Source organism: Puntigrus tetrazona, chromosome 17 (assembly GCF_018831695.1).
Source record: "Puntigrus tetrazona isolate hp1 chromosome 17, ASM1883169v1, whole genome shotgun sequence".
NCBI lineage: Eukaryota > Metazoa > Chordata > Actinopteri > Cypriniformes > Cyprinidae > Puntigrus > Puntigrus tetrazona.
This window is the reverse complement of record NC_056715.1, coordinates 5,274,967-5,292,843: the sequence shown is the minus strand read 5'-3', so window position 1 is coordinate 5,292,843 and position 17,877 is coordinate 5,274,967. Positions and strand designations below refer to the sequence as shown.

General features: G+C 35.8%; 1 protein-coding gene across 31 annotated transcripts in view; it reads left to right on the top strand.

Annotated features, from left to right (window-relative positions):
* The window catches only part of nrxn3a (neurexin 3a), a 277,248-nt gene that overhangs the window by 58,274 nt on the left and 201,097 nt on the right, over positions 1 to 17,877 (top strand). For 24 of the 31 annotated variants that reach the window (XR_006253012.1, XM_043262595.1, XM_043262605.1 and 21 more), the window contains 2 exons: positions 13,027 to 13,230; positions 15,887 to 15,913. Coding sequence is in view for 30 of the 31 variants with exons in the window: in XM_043262595.1 (XP_043118530.1) it covers positions 13,027 to 13,230; positions 15,887 to 15,913 (231 nt within the window). In the remaining variant the exon portion in view is untranslated. The remainder of the gene's footprint in view (positions 1 to 13,026; positions 13,231 to 15,886; positions 15,914 to 17,877) is intronic. The other 7 variants (XM_043262606.1, XM_043262603.1, XM_043262585.1 and 4 more) reach the window with 1 other exon arrangement.

The window sequence follows — 17,877 nt, the reverse complement described above, 5'->3', positions numbered from 1 at the left end:
TAGATGAGGAATTGAAATTAAAATAATAAAAAAAGAAATAAAATTTTAGAAGTGTCAGGCTTATGCTCCCTATTGAGTACAAAAATGAGTTTTTAAGAGTATACGAGTTGTTTTTGTATTGTCAGAGTACATGTCATGATACCTTGTACAGTGTTTTTAGACAAATGTAAAAGTCAAATACAGCAGTTAAACACTCCATTGGCAGATTCAGATTGTAAATCAACCTCCTGCATGTTCATTTGCCGTGGATGTCAGTCATAATCATCTGCAAGGGCATCTGACTGAGCGTCACCATCTTATCGTGAGTTTATAGTGAGCGATTATGAAAAGTATTCTGATACTAACTAGAAGTGCATCTAACATTGTCATTCAAATGCACTTACTGTATGCCACAAGGCAAAATAGTCAGCTTTCTAAGTGTCACACACACACACACACCTGGACTGCTCATTTGCATGGCTCATGTCTGAACTAATAACCTAACACTGAAATGACTAGACAGCCCTAACACTTAAAAGAGCACATTGTAATTATTAGTGATGCTTGCTGAGCTGCTTAGCTAAACTCTATAGAAAACACAGAAGAAATTCTTGGTAAAAATCTGTGCACCCTGATTCAACCAGCTCTTGAATTCATTGGATACACAAGCTGAGATGTCTAATAGTTCTAATAGCGCTAAACTACACAGTCAGGTTCTGTTTTTTTAACTCTAAACCCACACTCTACCAAGAGTGCACACCTGACTACCTGATATTTGTCCAGATCTATTATCTGCTCCATAGAAGCCTGTAGCTGCTGCTCGGGCCAGACAACTGGCTGCTGTCACACACCGCGCTGTTGTCCTGTCAGTACGCATACACTTCAGATTTTCTCTAATGCACACTCAGCATTTCAACCTTGACAAACAACTCTTTTTTTGTGGCCTGGAAGAGCGACATTTCAGGCCTGGAAGAGTGACTGCTGAATCATTGATTGAATGTTTAGAAATTGAAAAAAATTAATACAGAGGTCATGTAATGAGAAATTATTTTATTTTAAAATACTATTTCAAATATAATTTCAAATAATTTCTCATGATATGAACCCTTCATTAAATGTTTTAGATTTCTACAAGCTGATTGTTATTATAAAATTCTACATATAATGTTATTTCAGATGCTCCTTTTTCTATCATCTAAACATGTATCAAATCATTTTATAATAAATGAAATATAAATAGGAACATGTATAGAAATGAACAAGTATATGAATGTATGTTCAAGTGCAGTTTTTTTTATTCAATTAATCGCGATTAATCGCCTGACAACACTGGTCTTTTCCACTCTCACTATTTTGAGTTTGATTGGCATGAATTATCTTCTAAACAAAGAAAACTTTCCTCACAGAATAGCCTGTCAGAATATAAAACAAACGCACGCGTTTCTTATGTGTTATACAGTCCATTATTCAGCTATGATCTCTCAAGGTCATTTCATATTTTATTCTTAACGTTACACAGAACATCATTGCATATACTTCATATGAGTTTGGAAAATTACATTTTTGATAAGAGAAAGAGATGAACAAAGCACTGTATTCTTTATAGAGCAAGAATTCTAATTTAACACTGTCCAGTTTTACACAGTATTAAAATGTTGCATCTTTTTTGTATTGTATGTAACTCATTGGCTATAACTACAGTATATTCACAATTCAGCGAAGTCCCCTTGCCTTATTGCTTATCATTATTATTTTGTGTAACAATACTTTTTATTAAAACAGTTTAAGCAACTTAATTAAAAAATGACAACTTTACACAGTATAATTCCATACACAAGATGGTTTGTATTAAGAGATTTACTTTTTTTGTTTCAAATTCTTTTATCTGGACGATAGTTTAAAACATTTTCCTTTAGCTTCCCAACTAGAAACCTGCAATACTGTTATAGCTCACAGTAGAATAAAGTTAATACTGTGTAAACAGGTAAAACCTGTTTTCGTGCGGTAATTGAACTCATTTTACCGTATCGTCTGATGTGCCTTGCCAATTTAATGCTGAGATTTAGTTTTGCACGTTAATTCCTTCAGTCATTAATGTAGAAAATGAGTTTGTTTGGTTAATAAATGCAAAACCTCATTTCCGTGCGAACGGCCCTGATCATTTCAAAAGTACCTCGACAGGTCATGCCTCAGTAATGCTAAATTAAATAACGAGATCGGATGATTGTGGGATGAGCTGATATGTTGATAAGTGGCTCAGATATTTTGTTCATAGGCATGGTTTGCCATGCGGATTGTTAATATCATTTATACGTGTCTAAACTCTGTTTTAATGTGTTTTTGCGTTTGCGAACAGGCCGAGTTGTACTGGGAGCTTTGGGTTTTTTTTACTAAGCACCACTGGCTATAGTGTTCAGGTTAATTGCTATTGATTCAGGCTGTGTGAAGGTCATCTATGTTGGCCTGGGGACCTCAGAGAGCCAAAGCGGACCCCACAGCCATGGCCCTTAAAGCACCTGAGAGTGCACTGAATGCTAGGGCTACGGTCCCTTAACAGCACTCAAAAATAATCACAACCGAGTTTACTCACATTCTGGGGATTTTTTTTCTATCTCTGTCAATACTGATTTTTCTCCCAGGCTTGACCGTAGTGAAGCCCGCGTGGAACGGAGGCCTGGGTGATCAGTGTAAAACTTCATAGCACAAACAAGTTACCTCGGTAGCTTTCCTGTTTTAGCACAAACTGTTTTCCCGCCGAAGGCTTTTAGCATATATTGATTTGGTACTGTAGTGTCTCTGATTAAGCCACAAAGAGCACATAGAGATGACATCCGTGAGGGTTTATCTCGCAATTACTCTTTCCAGCCTAATCTGGGTAATTATGTCAGTGATTTTACTCTTTCCTCAGGTTGTCTTTTCTTTTGATTGCCTTCATTTCTCTCTCTGTCTCTCTGTTTCATTCTCTTTGGGGAGATGATGAGGGGGAGGAACCTTTGTAAAATGCACAATGATTGGAGTATAGCATTTCATGGCAAAATTCACAAGACAAAACACACAGAATTGAAAAAGATCTAGATCCGTGCAATTTATTCATGCAGCTACAAATGTGTTTATCCACAAACAAAAATACGGACACATACATGTTTTATTTCGCTGCTTTCTGAAATAAAATGTTCAATGTGGCATTGAGATGTTAGTCTTTTCAAATCTCAGATTGACGTCTTTGACTGTTCGATAATATGCGTTGCATTTATAATGTGATATACTAAGTTAAAAATGATTGTAAATTAAATTAAATTTGTGTGTGTGTGTGTGTGTGTGATCTCACAAAGCACTTTTTTCATGTAAATATAAAATATTAAAATATATTAATATTAAATTCAATTTTAGAAAGTGTTATAATATAAGTATATAAGTAAAGTTATTTATTATTTAAAGATTATTTTATATAAAAAAATGAAAAATGACAAATTTATTATTTATGTATTTACTTATTTGAACACTGCAGTCATTTTAGTCTACTTGTGCCTGTCACTAATGCACAAATATGAGGACACACTCTCAAATATGAGGACACACTCCACATGTTCAGACATCTTGGGCTTAGGATCGAGGGTATGGATCGACACTCTTAGGGGTAAACACGTCAGTATAAGATTTCACAGCAGTCAATCAAAACGTGCCGCCCCCGTGGTCCCGAGGCCTTGTTATCTTCCCTCGTCCCTTCCTCTCCATCCCCAGCAATCTGCCTGATTTCACAGCTTCAGGAAATCAGCTCATATTCTGCGGATTTTCCCTCTCTATCATTCACCTCTCTCTGAAAAGTCTCTAATCATGCTGAATAGCCAATCAGCGGAGCACTAACAACAGCGTTCATTTGGCAACGGTACACAAGCTCATCCAGACGGAAGTGAAAGGGAACTTTGTGTCTGCCGTTTTGTAGCTCTTTATTTAGAACCGGGCAAAAATGATTTGTTCCTTTACGAGATGCATCAGTGTGTTGACATATCAGACCCCATCAATAGAAAGTGTTTAACATGAGGGTACAAAACATGCCATTCCATCACGAAAGGGGAGAGGTGGTCTCCGCCGCTGCCTGAGGAAATGGGAGATAGCATTGCTTTGCTTGACAGTTGTGGATATTGGATATTTCGAGAGTTTCCACATTCTCTCTCACACTCTATTTTCCCTTTCTCACTCTATTCTTGCCGTCTTTGTTACAATATATTTCTGTTTTATAGTATATGGGCCATATGCATAGCTTTTTCATTGTTACTGTTGAAGTCTGATTATAATGTCAGTGAAGGGCTGTTTTAAATAGCAGGCAGCATAATTATGATTATGCGCGAGGCATCTTTTACAGAAAAGTGAACACCCATAATGCATTGCAACAGCTGAGGTGATTGATGAATCATCTTAATCATAGAGTGTTAAACTATCGATAAAGCTCATTAGGTCCTGAAGTGTTTTTTGCAATGGACATTTTTTATAATCAGACCTGGATATTTAATATGATGATTTAAATCAAGGGTTCAGAAGCCATTTCAGGTTTTAAAAGCATTTTGATGAATTATTCAGTAGATTTGAATGAACTCCTCTGGTACTGATCAGGATTAAGACTCATTTCTGAGAGTTCATCAAAATGGTGAGCTGGAATGAATTAATTAGAATCACTAAATATCTTAAAATGTCTGTCATGAGTCTACTCTGGCCACTTTCACTTTAATAAAGAGCATCGGATAGGTGGGCTATAAAAAATTGCACCTTTTATCATTTTAGGCTAAAAATTTAAATTTTTCTGCGAATGCATTAGAACTGAAGATGTACTGTACAAGCTGTACAAGCAGACAATGGGTTTATAAATACATAAATGCTCATCAGAGTAGAAACTCAAAAAACAAAAACAAAATTGAATTCATTCGTTAATTTTATCTCAGTCTGCCATCCTGTATAATACTATTGTGGTGGAGTAACAAGAAATTCTGTAGCTCTGAGCTAATCGCAGTGCTCTTAGCAAGATAACACTTTTTATTTTTGTGTCTGTGATTCAGTACAATACATGAGCCCAGAAGAATGTGAAAGCAACTTATTATTTTTCAGTTGTGTCAGGAACATTACTTCCTTTCACTATTCAGAGAAAATAGAAGCATGTGTCTTTTTTGTTTTCCGTTTGTCTCTGAGCACTTATCTGTCATGCACACTTGAGTAATTATTGAAATGAGCAGACTGGAACAGAATAACTACTTTTTTAATTTACTACAAAAAGTGAACAGCCATGGGGATATATATATGTATATGTATATATATATATATATATATATATATATATATATATATATATATATATGTGTATATATATATATATATATATATATATATATATATATATATATATATATATATATATATATCCCCATGGCTGTTCACTTTTTGTGTCAGTGGGCATTTTGTAAAATGCAATTAAATCAAGAATCTGAATCTGTTGACAAAAGTACAAAGATAAGATTCACAAAGTTTTCACTGACCAATATAAATGTAAATTTGAACTAATTACATTTTAATGGCTGCAACACACTGCAAACTGGAAAAGAGGCTTGTTCGTTCATTTAAATTACAGTGTTTCACTCTTTGGGAATAAATAAATATATGTATATTTAGCAGAAACTGAAAAAAAAATTTTTTTATACTGTGTGTTATTGTGTTAGTTATCTAGTGTTTTTTAGTCATTTTGTACCTCAAGGTAACTCAGTTGTATTTTTTTTTTAATAATTCAAGCTTATCTTTTCAGAATTCTGAGTTTACATCTCTTTTTTTGTTATGAAAATAAAAAAGGTAAAATTGCCATTTATAAACTAGTAATTTGGTTTTATTTTGTTTTCATCCCTCACTTTTAGTTTTACAATTTTCCTCACAAACGTAAAAGAAACAAACTGTGGTTGGTGGCTTTTCACGTCGGTCAGAAATTCTTGTTGCTCTTGTAGTTTCTTTTCAGTAAATGCTGCACCGTGGATCAGACTTTACGCTGATAATGCCACATAGACAGACTTTTGATTATGTATAAGCATTTAAATAGTGTTTTATCAAACAGAAAATTCAAGCCGACACCAAGTAAATTAGTCATCACTGAGCATTCACATCCCCATGGTTTCTCATTTTACATCAATGTGGCTTTGGGTTTTCTCTCCCTCCTCTCCATGCATGGAGACTCACAGGAGCCGAGGTCTCTGTCTGCCCCTCCGTCACAGCTGGTTAGAGGAGCAATAGGTGACGGCCAATGATTATCCACCTAACATGCTCTTAGTAGTCACTCACAGACCTGCTGAATATTTCAGATCGCAGGTGTTGGCAGCCTCGAAAACCTTTATGAATTATTGTCGGTGACCTTCATCAGGTGAAACCAGACTTTTAGGCTACATTGTTGTTTCTGTAGTCATCTACGCCATTCACTACCCTACCTGCTTTCTTCCCCTAGAAAAATATAAATGAGCCATGAAAGGACAAGGAAGGAGAGCACGGTAGGAAAGCATAGAGAGAGAGAGCGAGCGAGAGAAATACAAGAAATATGAGGAACTAGCATAACGGTTAGCATATGTGCCTATAATATACAGCTGAGATGCCCATGCAAGTCATTCTAGGATAAATAGAAACGGTGAAATCCAACCTCCCGTTCCTCCTTTCTTGCGCATGTATGTGCATATTAAAATTGTTTCATAACAAAATCAACACTTTTTGATTGCAGGGTTCGTGACATTAAAATCTCTTCCAGACACTCAAAATGAGAAAAGTATGCCGTACATTGCATTTAAATCAATTAGCTTTCCATTTAATTTGGTGGAATAATAGACATTAAAGATAGCTGTTTTATTTGGGCCTCTCCCATATTCTCTGCTGTCTACAATAAAATAAGCAACCAAAGAAGAGAGGGATTCATCGAGGGCTTGTGGGTTTTGCTAAGCGGTGCGGCTCTGCGGTCGAAAACAGTTTATTTTCAGTGGCAGGAGAGTTATTGAACTGTTTCTAATCCAGCTCTGAAGCTAAATGAGAGCAGACGAGAACGGTCCGCAAGCTGCTTGCACAATCGCGGCTGAAACAGAACAGAGTAAATCCTTTTGTGTCTGCGCTGGGAGGAGCAGAGAGGCAGCACGTGGAGGAGGATGTACTGTATTTGGTCCACCTCTTCTCTTTTTCTCTTTTTTAAGGGCGGCTCTAAATTATTCAAATTGTTGCTGCAGTATAGATACGATCTGCTATTTATGGCAACTGCGGGTGTCAGAAACCCCCCCTTTTCGGGGGTTTCACTATAAACCAACCCTTTGCCCACACCAGCCATCTTTTAGAAAGGACCGGAGCGTGAGAACAGATTTAGACTTTAAAGTGGTTTCGAAGGACGCATAATAAACTTGCGCATTGTTTATTAACAGGCGGCACGGGTTCTTTAAAATTATTCATTGAGCGCCATGCCCATGCAGAAGTGTTTTGATTATCTGTATTTAGCAGCGGTTGACATTAATTGTTGTGCATCCGTTTAAAAAAAAAAAACACTGCGATGTATTGATTTTTACACGCATTGTCATCATAAGGCATCTGATGCCATCTAGTGGCACAGGAAGGAAATATTAAAGTCTCTGTGATTGCAACCAAGAGATATAGAGGACATTTTAAGGACAGATGCTGTTTTCTGGATATTTGCCCTGTTTGGCGCTGTGCATAATCATGTGCTTCATTTCTATAATGAATCAGATTTAAATGTTAAGCATTATACAGTATTTCCTAATTTACGATAATAGATTAGATAATAGATAGATCTTGTTATTCAGACTTTAAAATATATTTCCAAACCCCTCAATATGACATTTCAGGCTAAAATCACACTGCAATAACATTTAGGCATGATGCACTTTTAGATTTATGAGGGTGTATGATTGCCGAGCGGTTGTGCTATGAAAAACCTTTTTTCTTATACGACAAAATAATGCTCATTGAAAGCGACTCTGTTTTGTATGTATACTGTGTGATTATGACAGTGACCCAAACTCACGTCTCTCTCGCTCTTGTCAGAGACTGCAATTAGCATCATCTGGGTGTTTGCTTCTCTACAAAATAGAACGCACACCTGTGACGCATTATTTAAGATGTGCATGCGACCGTTTGTGTGGGTGTGACCACCTGCGAGTCTGTTTAATTACAAACATGCGCTGAACAATTTCCTGAATGGTTTGGCTTTAGTAAAATGTCTTAGTTCCGATTTCATGTCATTATTTCTTCCGCGGAATGTTTTTCCATAGAACAAAGTTTAAAGGAATACTTCAGCACAAAATAAAACTCACACTCGCCCCTCAAAGCCATCCAAGATGTAGATGAGTTAGTTTATTCACGCAAACAGATTTGTAGAAATTTAGCATTACATTACTTGTTGACCAATGGTTCCTTTGGAGTGAATGGGTGCCGTCAGAATGAGAGTCCAAACAGCTGATAAAAACACGACTCACACTTAATCCACACCGCTTCGGTCCACCAATTATTTTGTCTAAAATCCCTAATAACTGTTTCTCCAGTGAAAAAACTCCATCCCCTGTTGTCCTCTTACATTAAAACCCACTGGCTTATTACAAACAGTGCATATCTCACTTACAAACCGTGCTTATTTCTCTCCTGATTTAGATAAGACCTTTTTTCACTTGAGATTGCAATATTGTGGATAGAGGACTTAGATTTCAGCCAGAAGCAATGGTTTGAAGTTGAGAGCACCTTAGTGATTGATTGGCTTTTTTACAAACATGTCATTTACAAACATTACTTGTGGTTTATTGTGGGTTCATCAGATGTTTGGACGGCCCCCAATCGCCGCGATCTGTTGGTGAGCAAACTAAATTTCTCAAAACCCAATAAACAATACAAAAAACAAACTCATCTACATCTTGGGTGAGTACATTTCGAGCAAAAGTACATTTTTGCGTTTAGTATACCTAAATTGGCTAGTCCAATCTCTTTCTCGCAATGGTTTATTAAAATGTTTCAGGAATCGCCATAAAACTTAACTAAGCAGCTGGGCTCTTCACTGCAACAGCAGACCTATCTTAATTTCCAGCATGTGGCACCGCAGGAGCTGATGAAGGTTAAGAGTCTAACTGGACAGCTAAAGACAGCGGCAACAGCTGCTCTGTTTTGAGGCACTGCTTGCCAAATAGTCTCTGCACGTCTCTGTCTCACAGGAGAGATTGAAGGTTGAATTGCTGTCCGCATTAATGTCCTTGTCATCTTCGGTTTAGAGTTTGTCATCTGCCGGCGAGCAGCAGGAAGACTGACAATTTAATGAACATTGATTGCCTTTTATGCCTGATGTTTCTCTCATTATGTCATTGAGACAGAGCTCGGTACAGGTCAGTCTGATCCCTCTGTGCCGCACAGATGATGATGATAGATCATATCACCGATACACCTTAATTAAGCAGCCTGCGCTCACTCAATATTAGAAGCTAAATCAATACATTTGTATTCCAGAGCTCTAGCTTATCCAGGTTAATCGAAATTATATGACAAAAATGGGCCTCAAGCAAGGCCTGTGACTTGATGAAAATAAATAAATAGACACAAATACCTTGACAAAGGGTCCATTATATTTTAATGAAAAAATGTATCAATTACAAATGTTGATATAAAAAAATCAAAGTTGATATAAATAGAAAATAATAGAATTAAAAAAGATTTCAAAATAGAAATAGAACAGGTTCAAGAAAATGCTATTTGTTTCTACTGCAAAATCTCTTGACGAATGTTTTTTTTTGTGTACATTTTTATTAATTATTTGTAAAATGTACAAGCAATTTCTGATTGAAATTATTTCACCTTTATGTATATATGTATGTTTGGCAAGAGTCTTTTGGACCTTGTAAGTAGACGCTCATGCATGCTTGTAAATAATTTTTGTACAATAAATGTACTTTTATTTTATTTATTTATATTTTTAACGTATGCTGCTTATTTTATGATTTTTTTTTCTCTCTGGTTCACTTACAGTAAATAGTCCCACGGTGTAACAAGTGATTTGTTGGCTCTCCAAAAGTATGAAGTAAAAACCACATCTATAATAATCCTAAAATAATTACAAAAATGTTTTCGACTGGAGTATAGCGTGACACTACAGGACACTTGAAATCTGACTAGCATATCCACTTGAATGTGCATGAATGCTCAAAAGCATAAATGCATGAAAGATTTGTTTGTGAAAAATAATACATACTGTATCCAAACGTTCAGATGCTGCACAGAGAGAGAAAAAAAATTCTGATTAAACATTCCATCTATTCAGTCATCAATTAGTCAGATGGAATGTCAGTTAAAGCCCTTTATTTATTGAATTAGCCTCTCCCACGAGTAATGCTTTTTGCAGCTCATTTGACTTTCATGAACCGTGTTTCACTCGGGCATGTGATTGAATAAGTTCTGTGTTCATTATTTACCCAGGAAAACAAAAGCAAGGCTTAATTAATATACCGAAATGTCAGATGTGCGCTGCATTTTTATACAGCCACATGATCTGCATTAATTATTCCAGCCTGCAAATCTAAAAGAGAGGTTTTGCCGGTGAATACAGTGAATGAGTGCCCTCACGTGTCCTGAGACGGATTTATGAGATGCTTTGAGAGGAAACAGCGGCATATCAAATCTCATAAGCGAGTCTCTCAAGATGGCTGCCGGATGCTGTTGTGTAACATCGGCCCCTTATTGAGAAACACTGCCACCCTGTGAAGATCTCTGGTGCCTTATTCCCCAGTCACTCTCGTCACATCCTCCACGGCGTGTTTCTGTCCACTCGCATCAGCCCGCTGCTCAATAACGTTGATACAAAATCATTTTGATTTGCTTTCACTCAGAGTTAATCGTCAGATACTGTCTAGAGGTTAGTCCCACTTATCTGTTTCTCTTCTCGCTGTCTTCAGTGATGGCAGCTCAACCTCGGTTTCTCTCTCCCGCTCTCTGCTTAGTATGCCGTGTGTAAAATTAAAATTGGCGGGGGCCCCAGCGAGGACTGAAAAGCAACTAATCGCACATAATAACATATTGATCACTGTGTAATTGTAGACTTTGTCAGCGTTTCTATGCGTCGATATTTAGGATGCATGTGTTCAGGATGAAACGCACGCAAAGCTCAGGATTAAATGAGCATCTGTTGTCGATCTTCTCTTTTGAAATGTGTGATCGTTGTATTTACGTTTTTATTTTTTAGTGTATGTATTTCTAGTATATGTATTTTTAAGAAGGTTTTCTGAGACCAGAGAGAATTGAGCCACTCAAAATTTATTAAAGGTCATAGGTTTGGTTTTAACATTCTGAGAAACATTTCAAAACCAATCAATACGATTCATCCATTCTAGATGCACCATGGTTCCCTGGCTGCACAGGGAAATGACATATTATCTATTGTTATAATAGTAGTTTTCAATAAAAGATACACTAGAGTTTGATGGGTAATTATATGCTATGCTGTGTTTTTGTCATGCAACCTGTGACAGTTTGCCCAGTTTTAATTTTTTTATTTGTTTTATTTGTAATTTAGTTTTATTTTTACCAAAAATATTTAAAATGCTTTTGGAAGAAGTCTTTTAAAGCATGCATATGTTTATAAAAATATATAAAAATATTTGTATTATATTATATATTCAAGAAAAATGTTATGTTTCTGTATTAAATATATTTATATATAAAATATAAGAATATAAATATATTTATATGTATATTAGTTTAAATATATACTATATACTATATGTGTGTGTATTTCTATATACGTAATAAATATACACAGTACATATACATATATTATGTAGACAAAAACATTTATTTTGGATGTGATTAATCACGGTTAATTGTTTGACAGCACTAGTATTATTCAATTAGCATTATAATTTTTTTTTTTTTATTATAGTATTATAATAAGATAAGTATTATACAGTTAGTATTATACAATCGATTTGTGTCTGATTTGTCACACAACCTAATTAAAAAGTTGCTTATACTCAACAAGGATGACTTTATTTGATAAAAATACAATAAAAATGTATACCATGAAATATTAGTATTATGCAATTTTAAATAACTCAATTTTGTTCATATTTTAAATATGAAATGTATTACTGTGATGGCAAAGTTAAATAGTCATCATTATTACTCCAGTTGTCAATGTCACAAGATCCTCCTAATATGTTGATTTGGTTAGCAAAAACCATATCTTAGTATGGTCAATGTTAATGGTTATGCTCATTAATATTTCTGTCGAAACATCATAATTTTTTTCAGGATTGAGATCGAGCAGTGTTTATAAAAGCAATAATTTCTATTAAGAAAAAAATATCTGGTAGTGTTTTATTATTTTTATCTGTCTGAAGCAACCAAATTTTGACCTTCATTGACTATTGCAACAAAAGATAAAAATCATGTTGTGCTGCTAAAGGTTTTTTTTTTTTTACGTGGCCTCATTAATTTCTTCTATAAAATCCCTGCTCGGAAAGCGCAGCCTATAGCTGTGATTTATGTCTTTCTTTCTCCTGCACGTCTACATGCTCCAGAGCCAAAGCAGACATTTTATGCCCGGCTGATTTTTCTAATACTTTCATATGGAGTGTTTTCCAGCCAGCAGTGCGTTGAATGACAGTCAGAGGCTGAGGCTGGGGAGAAAGGGCATCGCCACATCCATCAGTCCCGTCTTAGCAGTGTGCCTGACTGGCCGTCTGTGTGGCAGCTTGCTGAAAAGTGCAGATGTCTTCAGCATTTCCCATGGCAGGAGAGATCTGTTCATTTACCTGTTGAGCCAGTTAATAGAAACTTGTGGGAGTCTCATGTAGATTGTGTTAACGCTGTGTGCTTTTAGTCACGCTTTTCCGTTTGCAAGCCATCAACATTAATGTGCAGACTGTTGGTTTTTGTTGTGTTTTAATGTTTTAGAATTATTTAGTGCTGCAATTTGAAGTTTCCTAATCCGAAAGGACAAAAAAAATCATTATTTTACGATTTTTTTTATTATAACTTGTCTAAATCTTCCTTTGTTTACAGAGGCATCCATCTTGAGCTATGACGGGAGCATGTACATGAAAGTGGTGATGCCTACCGTGATGCACACTGAAGCGGAGGACGTTTCCCTTCGCTTCATGTCTCAGCGGGCATACGGCCTGCTCATGGCCACCACCTCACGCGACTCCGCCGATACTCTTCGGCTAGAGCTGGACGGCAGTCGCGTCAAACTCACGGTCAACTTAGGTATTGTATAAAACCCCCTCCCTTCAGGATGCAGTGCTTCTTCTTTTTCTCTTTCTTCCTATCTGTCCATCATTCCAGCCCCACCCTCCCCTGCCTCTTCCATCATTACATTAATTAATAAGATATATTAAGATGTTGCTTTATTGTTTTTCTTTATTTGCATGGTTCACCAGACATTTGATTGAGTTCAGTTTGAATTGATTGTTTTTCTTAGTAAAGTAATTGACGCTAAATTCAAATTTTGGCTACTAATTGATGTTAGGGATGGGTGGTATGATATTATATCACTGTACAAGTAATATAATATTATATATCACAATACAATTATATACTGTATATAGAAAAGTAAAAAAGGGTACCTTGTACTTTTATTTTGAACTTCATGGATGCAAATCAAAAGATACATTTGTTTATAAGAACCGAAGGACTCTGAGGAGCATTAGCTGCATAATATAATTCAGGTAAAAACATGAAATATTATAATAAAATTATATTATACAACACATACTGTAAATTCTGATTAAAGGGGTCATATGACACGATTTCATGTCGTTTTGGAGTGTTACAAGCTGTTCCTGCAAAGATAAGATCCGTAAAGTTGTCTCAAAACCACAGAAATATTCTTTCTAAAAGTTAAAACTCCACATGTCTACATCACCGTGTGACCAAACGTATGCGCTAAGAACTTGTAACTTTTATTGTCACTGCACTATTGTTGCCGCCACCGCCATGTCGTGAAGATGATTTTAGCATCGTCATATGACCCCTTTAAATAATCTCACATTGTAATCGCACATCATTTGACTTCTTTTATTTAGCCATAAGCAGTTAATCTGTAATTTGATATAATTTAGCATCTTTTAGGTCATGCTACTTGAAAATGACTACAAATTTATCCATTTCTCTCAACTTGTAAATAACATAAAACAAATCTTGCCCACTTATATCAATAATCGTTATAACGTTACTACAAAATTTCAACATTTCTGTCACATATATAGTACCACCATACTGCCCAGGCCTAACGGACGCAATGTTTGGTGCATTTTTAATATATTAACCATGATCATTGTCATAGTGAAGACAAAAACTCCTTTGAGACAGTCACAGCACTGCATAACAGCATAGCATTTTTTTATTTAATGTCAACTTTCAAAATGATAGGTAATTCCTTTTTATGATTCCAATCCAAGTGTTGTGACTTTCTGATTGTCAACTTAACACTAATTCCTGTCATCTTTTCTACTTGACAATGTCTTCAGTAACTCTTTTCTGACAAACCTCATGTTCTGTCTCAGTTGGTTCCAGTCGTACCACATTTGTGCTTTGGTTGGTATTTCCTTTCTGTTACATCACTTCCTTTTAACCACCGTCACCTCTCCCTCCCTGTCCAGTTCTCTGACACACATTCTCCATGCTTTGTCAAAAGATGGTATTCACCCCTTCAAAGGCCCTTAGCCTGCGGCCCGGTCGGCAAACAGCCCGAGAACAGAGCTCTCAGCTTCACCTGCAGCTGGTAGCACCTCTCAATCCTCGATCCGACACCATTACCTTTACACGAGAGATGAGAGACCCTAACTGGTCATTAAGTCACAGTGTCATCATTAAAGGAAGTGACACAACTCACACCTCACTGCAGGAAACAGCCTGAGGTTTGACAGCAGGACTGATCTTCTGTGACAGCTCAACCATAGTAGAGACAAACATAGCCCACACACTGTAAGCATACTGAAAGAGACAAGAATGTCTTATGACTGCATACACAGAGAAATCATCTGGAATGATCTGACAGCCTGTCAGCCATAAAACACAATCAAATACATACAGTATGTATATAGCTTATACAGTATGTATATAGCTTCCAAAAAACAAGGTTATTTAACTTTTAGTACGACGCAGACCTCTACCACTTTACGTTTACAAACAATTAATAATATGTTAGAGATTGTAGTATATTAAGGGCTCATTTGAGTGGTCAGATCTCAGGAAGATCTAGCTGGAGGTACAGAGGCCACTGCATGGTGCTGGTGCTTATTGGATCGAGGCTGTTTGCTCCCACTTTTCTGTTGCGGTTGACGACACATGGTAAATCCAGCCACACAGAGCCCAACCCAGAGCACGACGCCATCAAAATCGTATTTTCCAGATCAGTATTTAAGAAAAACGCCCTAACACCAACTTCTTGCTAAATGTATTTAAGCTATTAAAGCATATTTAGCTAATGAGCTGGTGTGATTTCTACGGGGCAGGACCTCAGATAGGTCTGAGAATTAAAAGCATAGTTTTAATAAAATAAAATAAAGCTCTGGGTTGAATAGTCTTTGTGGTTGGAGAGCTCCAAGTGGCCATTTTATAGTTTTATAAAATAAACACTGCTTACAATGCAATTATTTGTATTGTAAAATATAAGCAAAATAATCACAAAAAGTATTTTATTCATAAACATTATCTTGCAGTTGCAGCTAATCCAGTGACTTTTCATGAAATTGTAATTCATTCATTAATTATAATAATAATAATAATAATAATAATAATAAAAATGGCCGCCTCTTTGCATGTGGACGTCCCCGGAAGGGTGGAATTATTGTTTTTGGATGTCTGCAGCTGTAACCTTGAAGGATGCAATTTCATCTGTCACTTATTTTCCCCCATCTAGACTGTATCAGGATAAACTGTAACTCCAGTAAGTTAACACTCAAGTTTCATTTTGCTCCTAATGATTCTCTTGTTGAAACAAATGTCTTGTACCTTTTCCTCCATTTAGTCAAGAAAAGTTTGCGTCTAGTGAAAGGGTCAGTTGATGCATCTCTCCAATCACGATTACCACGATTCTAGCTGGTGGTGACTTAATAATCATGGCTTGTTTTGATGGCCTGTAATTTAGCTGTCATGTCAATCTATTTCTTACCCTACCCTATTAGGATCTTTTATAGAAAGGTCTTAATTTGTAGTTTAAGGTTGATGGCATATTTTAAACTACTTTGTTTTTACTGCCTTTAGTAAGGAATGCAGTATTTAAGTTTAAAGTAGTGCATGCCTGATATGAAATATTATTGTGCACGAAAGAGTACATTTTATGTTAAATCATTGAATTTAGGGACAGGTTTGCCATCTTTTTATGTTGCAGTAACTAAAGATTGTACAGCGTTTAAAGTCACCACATATCAACCTTTTTTCCTGCAAATAAATTGTAATACATTTGCATATAGAGAACGTAAAATCAGAAATGTTAGATCTTTATAATGGCATCTAATTTCTTACAAATATAATGCAATATGGTTGTGTCATGTTTCTGTTTGTTGGTCGATATGTTTGCTGGGTTGGTTGTATTTTAAGTCAAACTACTGCAATTAATTTTAAGCTCAGTAATGTATGGCGCAATACATGATTCTTAAAACTAAAATGATGCTAAAGATGCACATTCAGATGAGTAGTTCCAAGTTCTTGGAATTTTCCTTCTAAGAAATTGAAAAATGTCTTTGTTCAATACTATGCTATTTTATTTAGTTACTTGACTTTTTTGTGCAATTATGCTATTAGTAAAAAAAGAAACAAAAGTATTGTACAGTTTTGGCAAAAACACTGCTTTTACTCAAAAAGTAGGTCTTGAATTCTCTCAATGACAATGTTTTGATGGATATCATATAAAAACCAAACATTATATATATATATATATATATATATATATATATATATATATATATATATATATATATATATATATATATACACACACACACACACACACGAATAACTATGGACCAGCTAATTTTCCCATTTTGAAAGGTAAGAATGTGTAATTGCAGCATTCTTATTTTGGCTGTAAGTAATGACTCAAAGATGGTGTGCATGCCTTATGGATTTTGATATCTGCATGCAATAGTTGCGTGTGTTAGAGTTGTTTCATATGCTGTTTATAATGTGATTGTTTAAATACTATCCTTACAGTGCTCTGATCATAAAAAGGTTACAAACTGGATTCCATGTGACTATCCTTACAATGACTGTACTGTACGTTACGTTAGAGTCCAAAGTGTTTGTGCCAAATGATGAGTGGTGATGATCTACTTGAGAGCCTGGCCCTGCTGGAAATACTAAGAAAACCAGTAACCCACAACTATGCCTTCATCAGTCATTCTGATTGAGTACCAACTAGCAAACATTCACATCACGCTAGATCAGTCTCATCCCTTTACCTGCACCAGTTCACACTTTCCATCATTCAGATTAATATAATGCCACTAATTATAATGATGTACTTATCAGAGCTATTAGTTCTTAAGCTCCTGTTACAAGACCTGCATTTTAAAAGCTCTAAGATTATTACCTGCATAGAGCAGCGGAATCTGTTCAGAAAGATTTGTGCATTAGTGTAACCCTGGTAAGCCGAGCCGAGAATTTTATGCTTTCAAAATGCGATAATTGCTTGTATGGTTTTTAATAGTTGTTCTGCTTAGTTATTATGTTTCGAAATTCTGAAAAGGACAATGTTACCCTTTCAGAATGAAAACTAAGTCGCAATTATTCAGTAGGTTACAGAGCACTAGGTATTGTTTTTGCTTCGGTGCAGGAATGATCTAATAGACATGATAAATTGTGTGAACGATGGCAGATTGTGAGCATCATCGGTCAAAACACATTTATGTC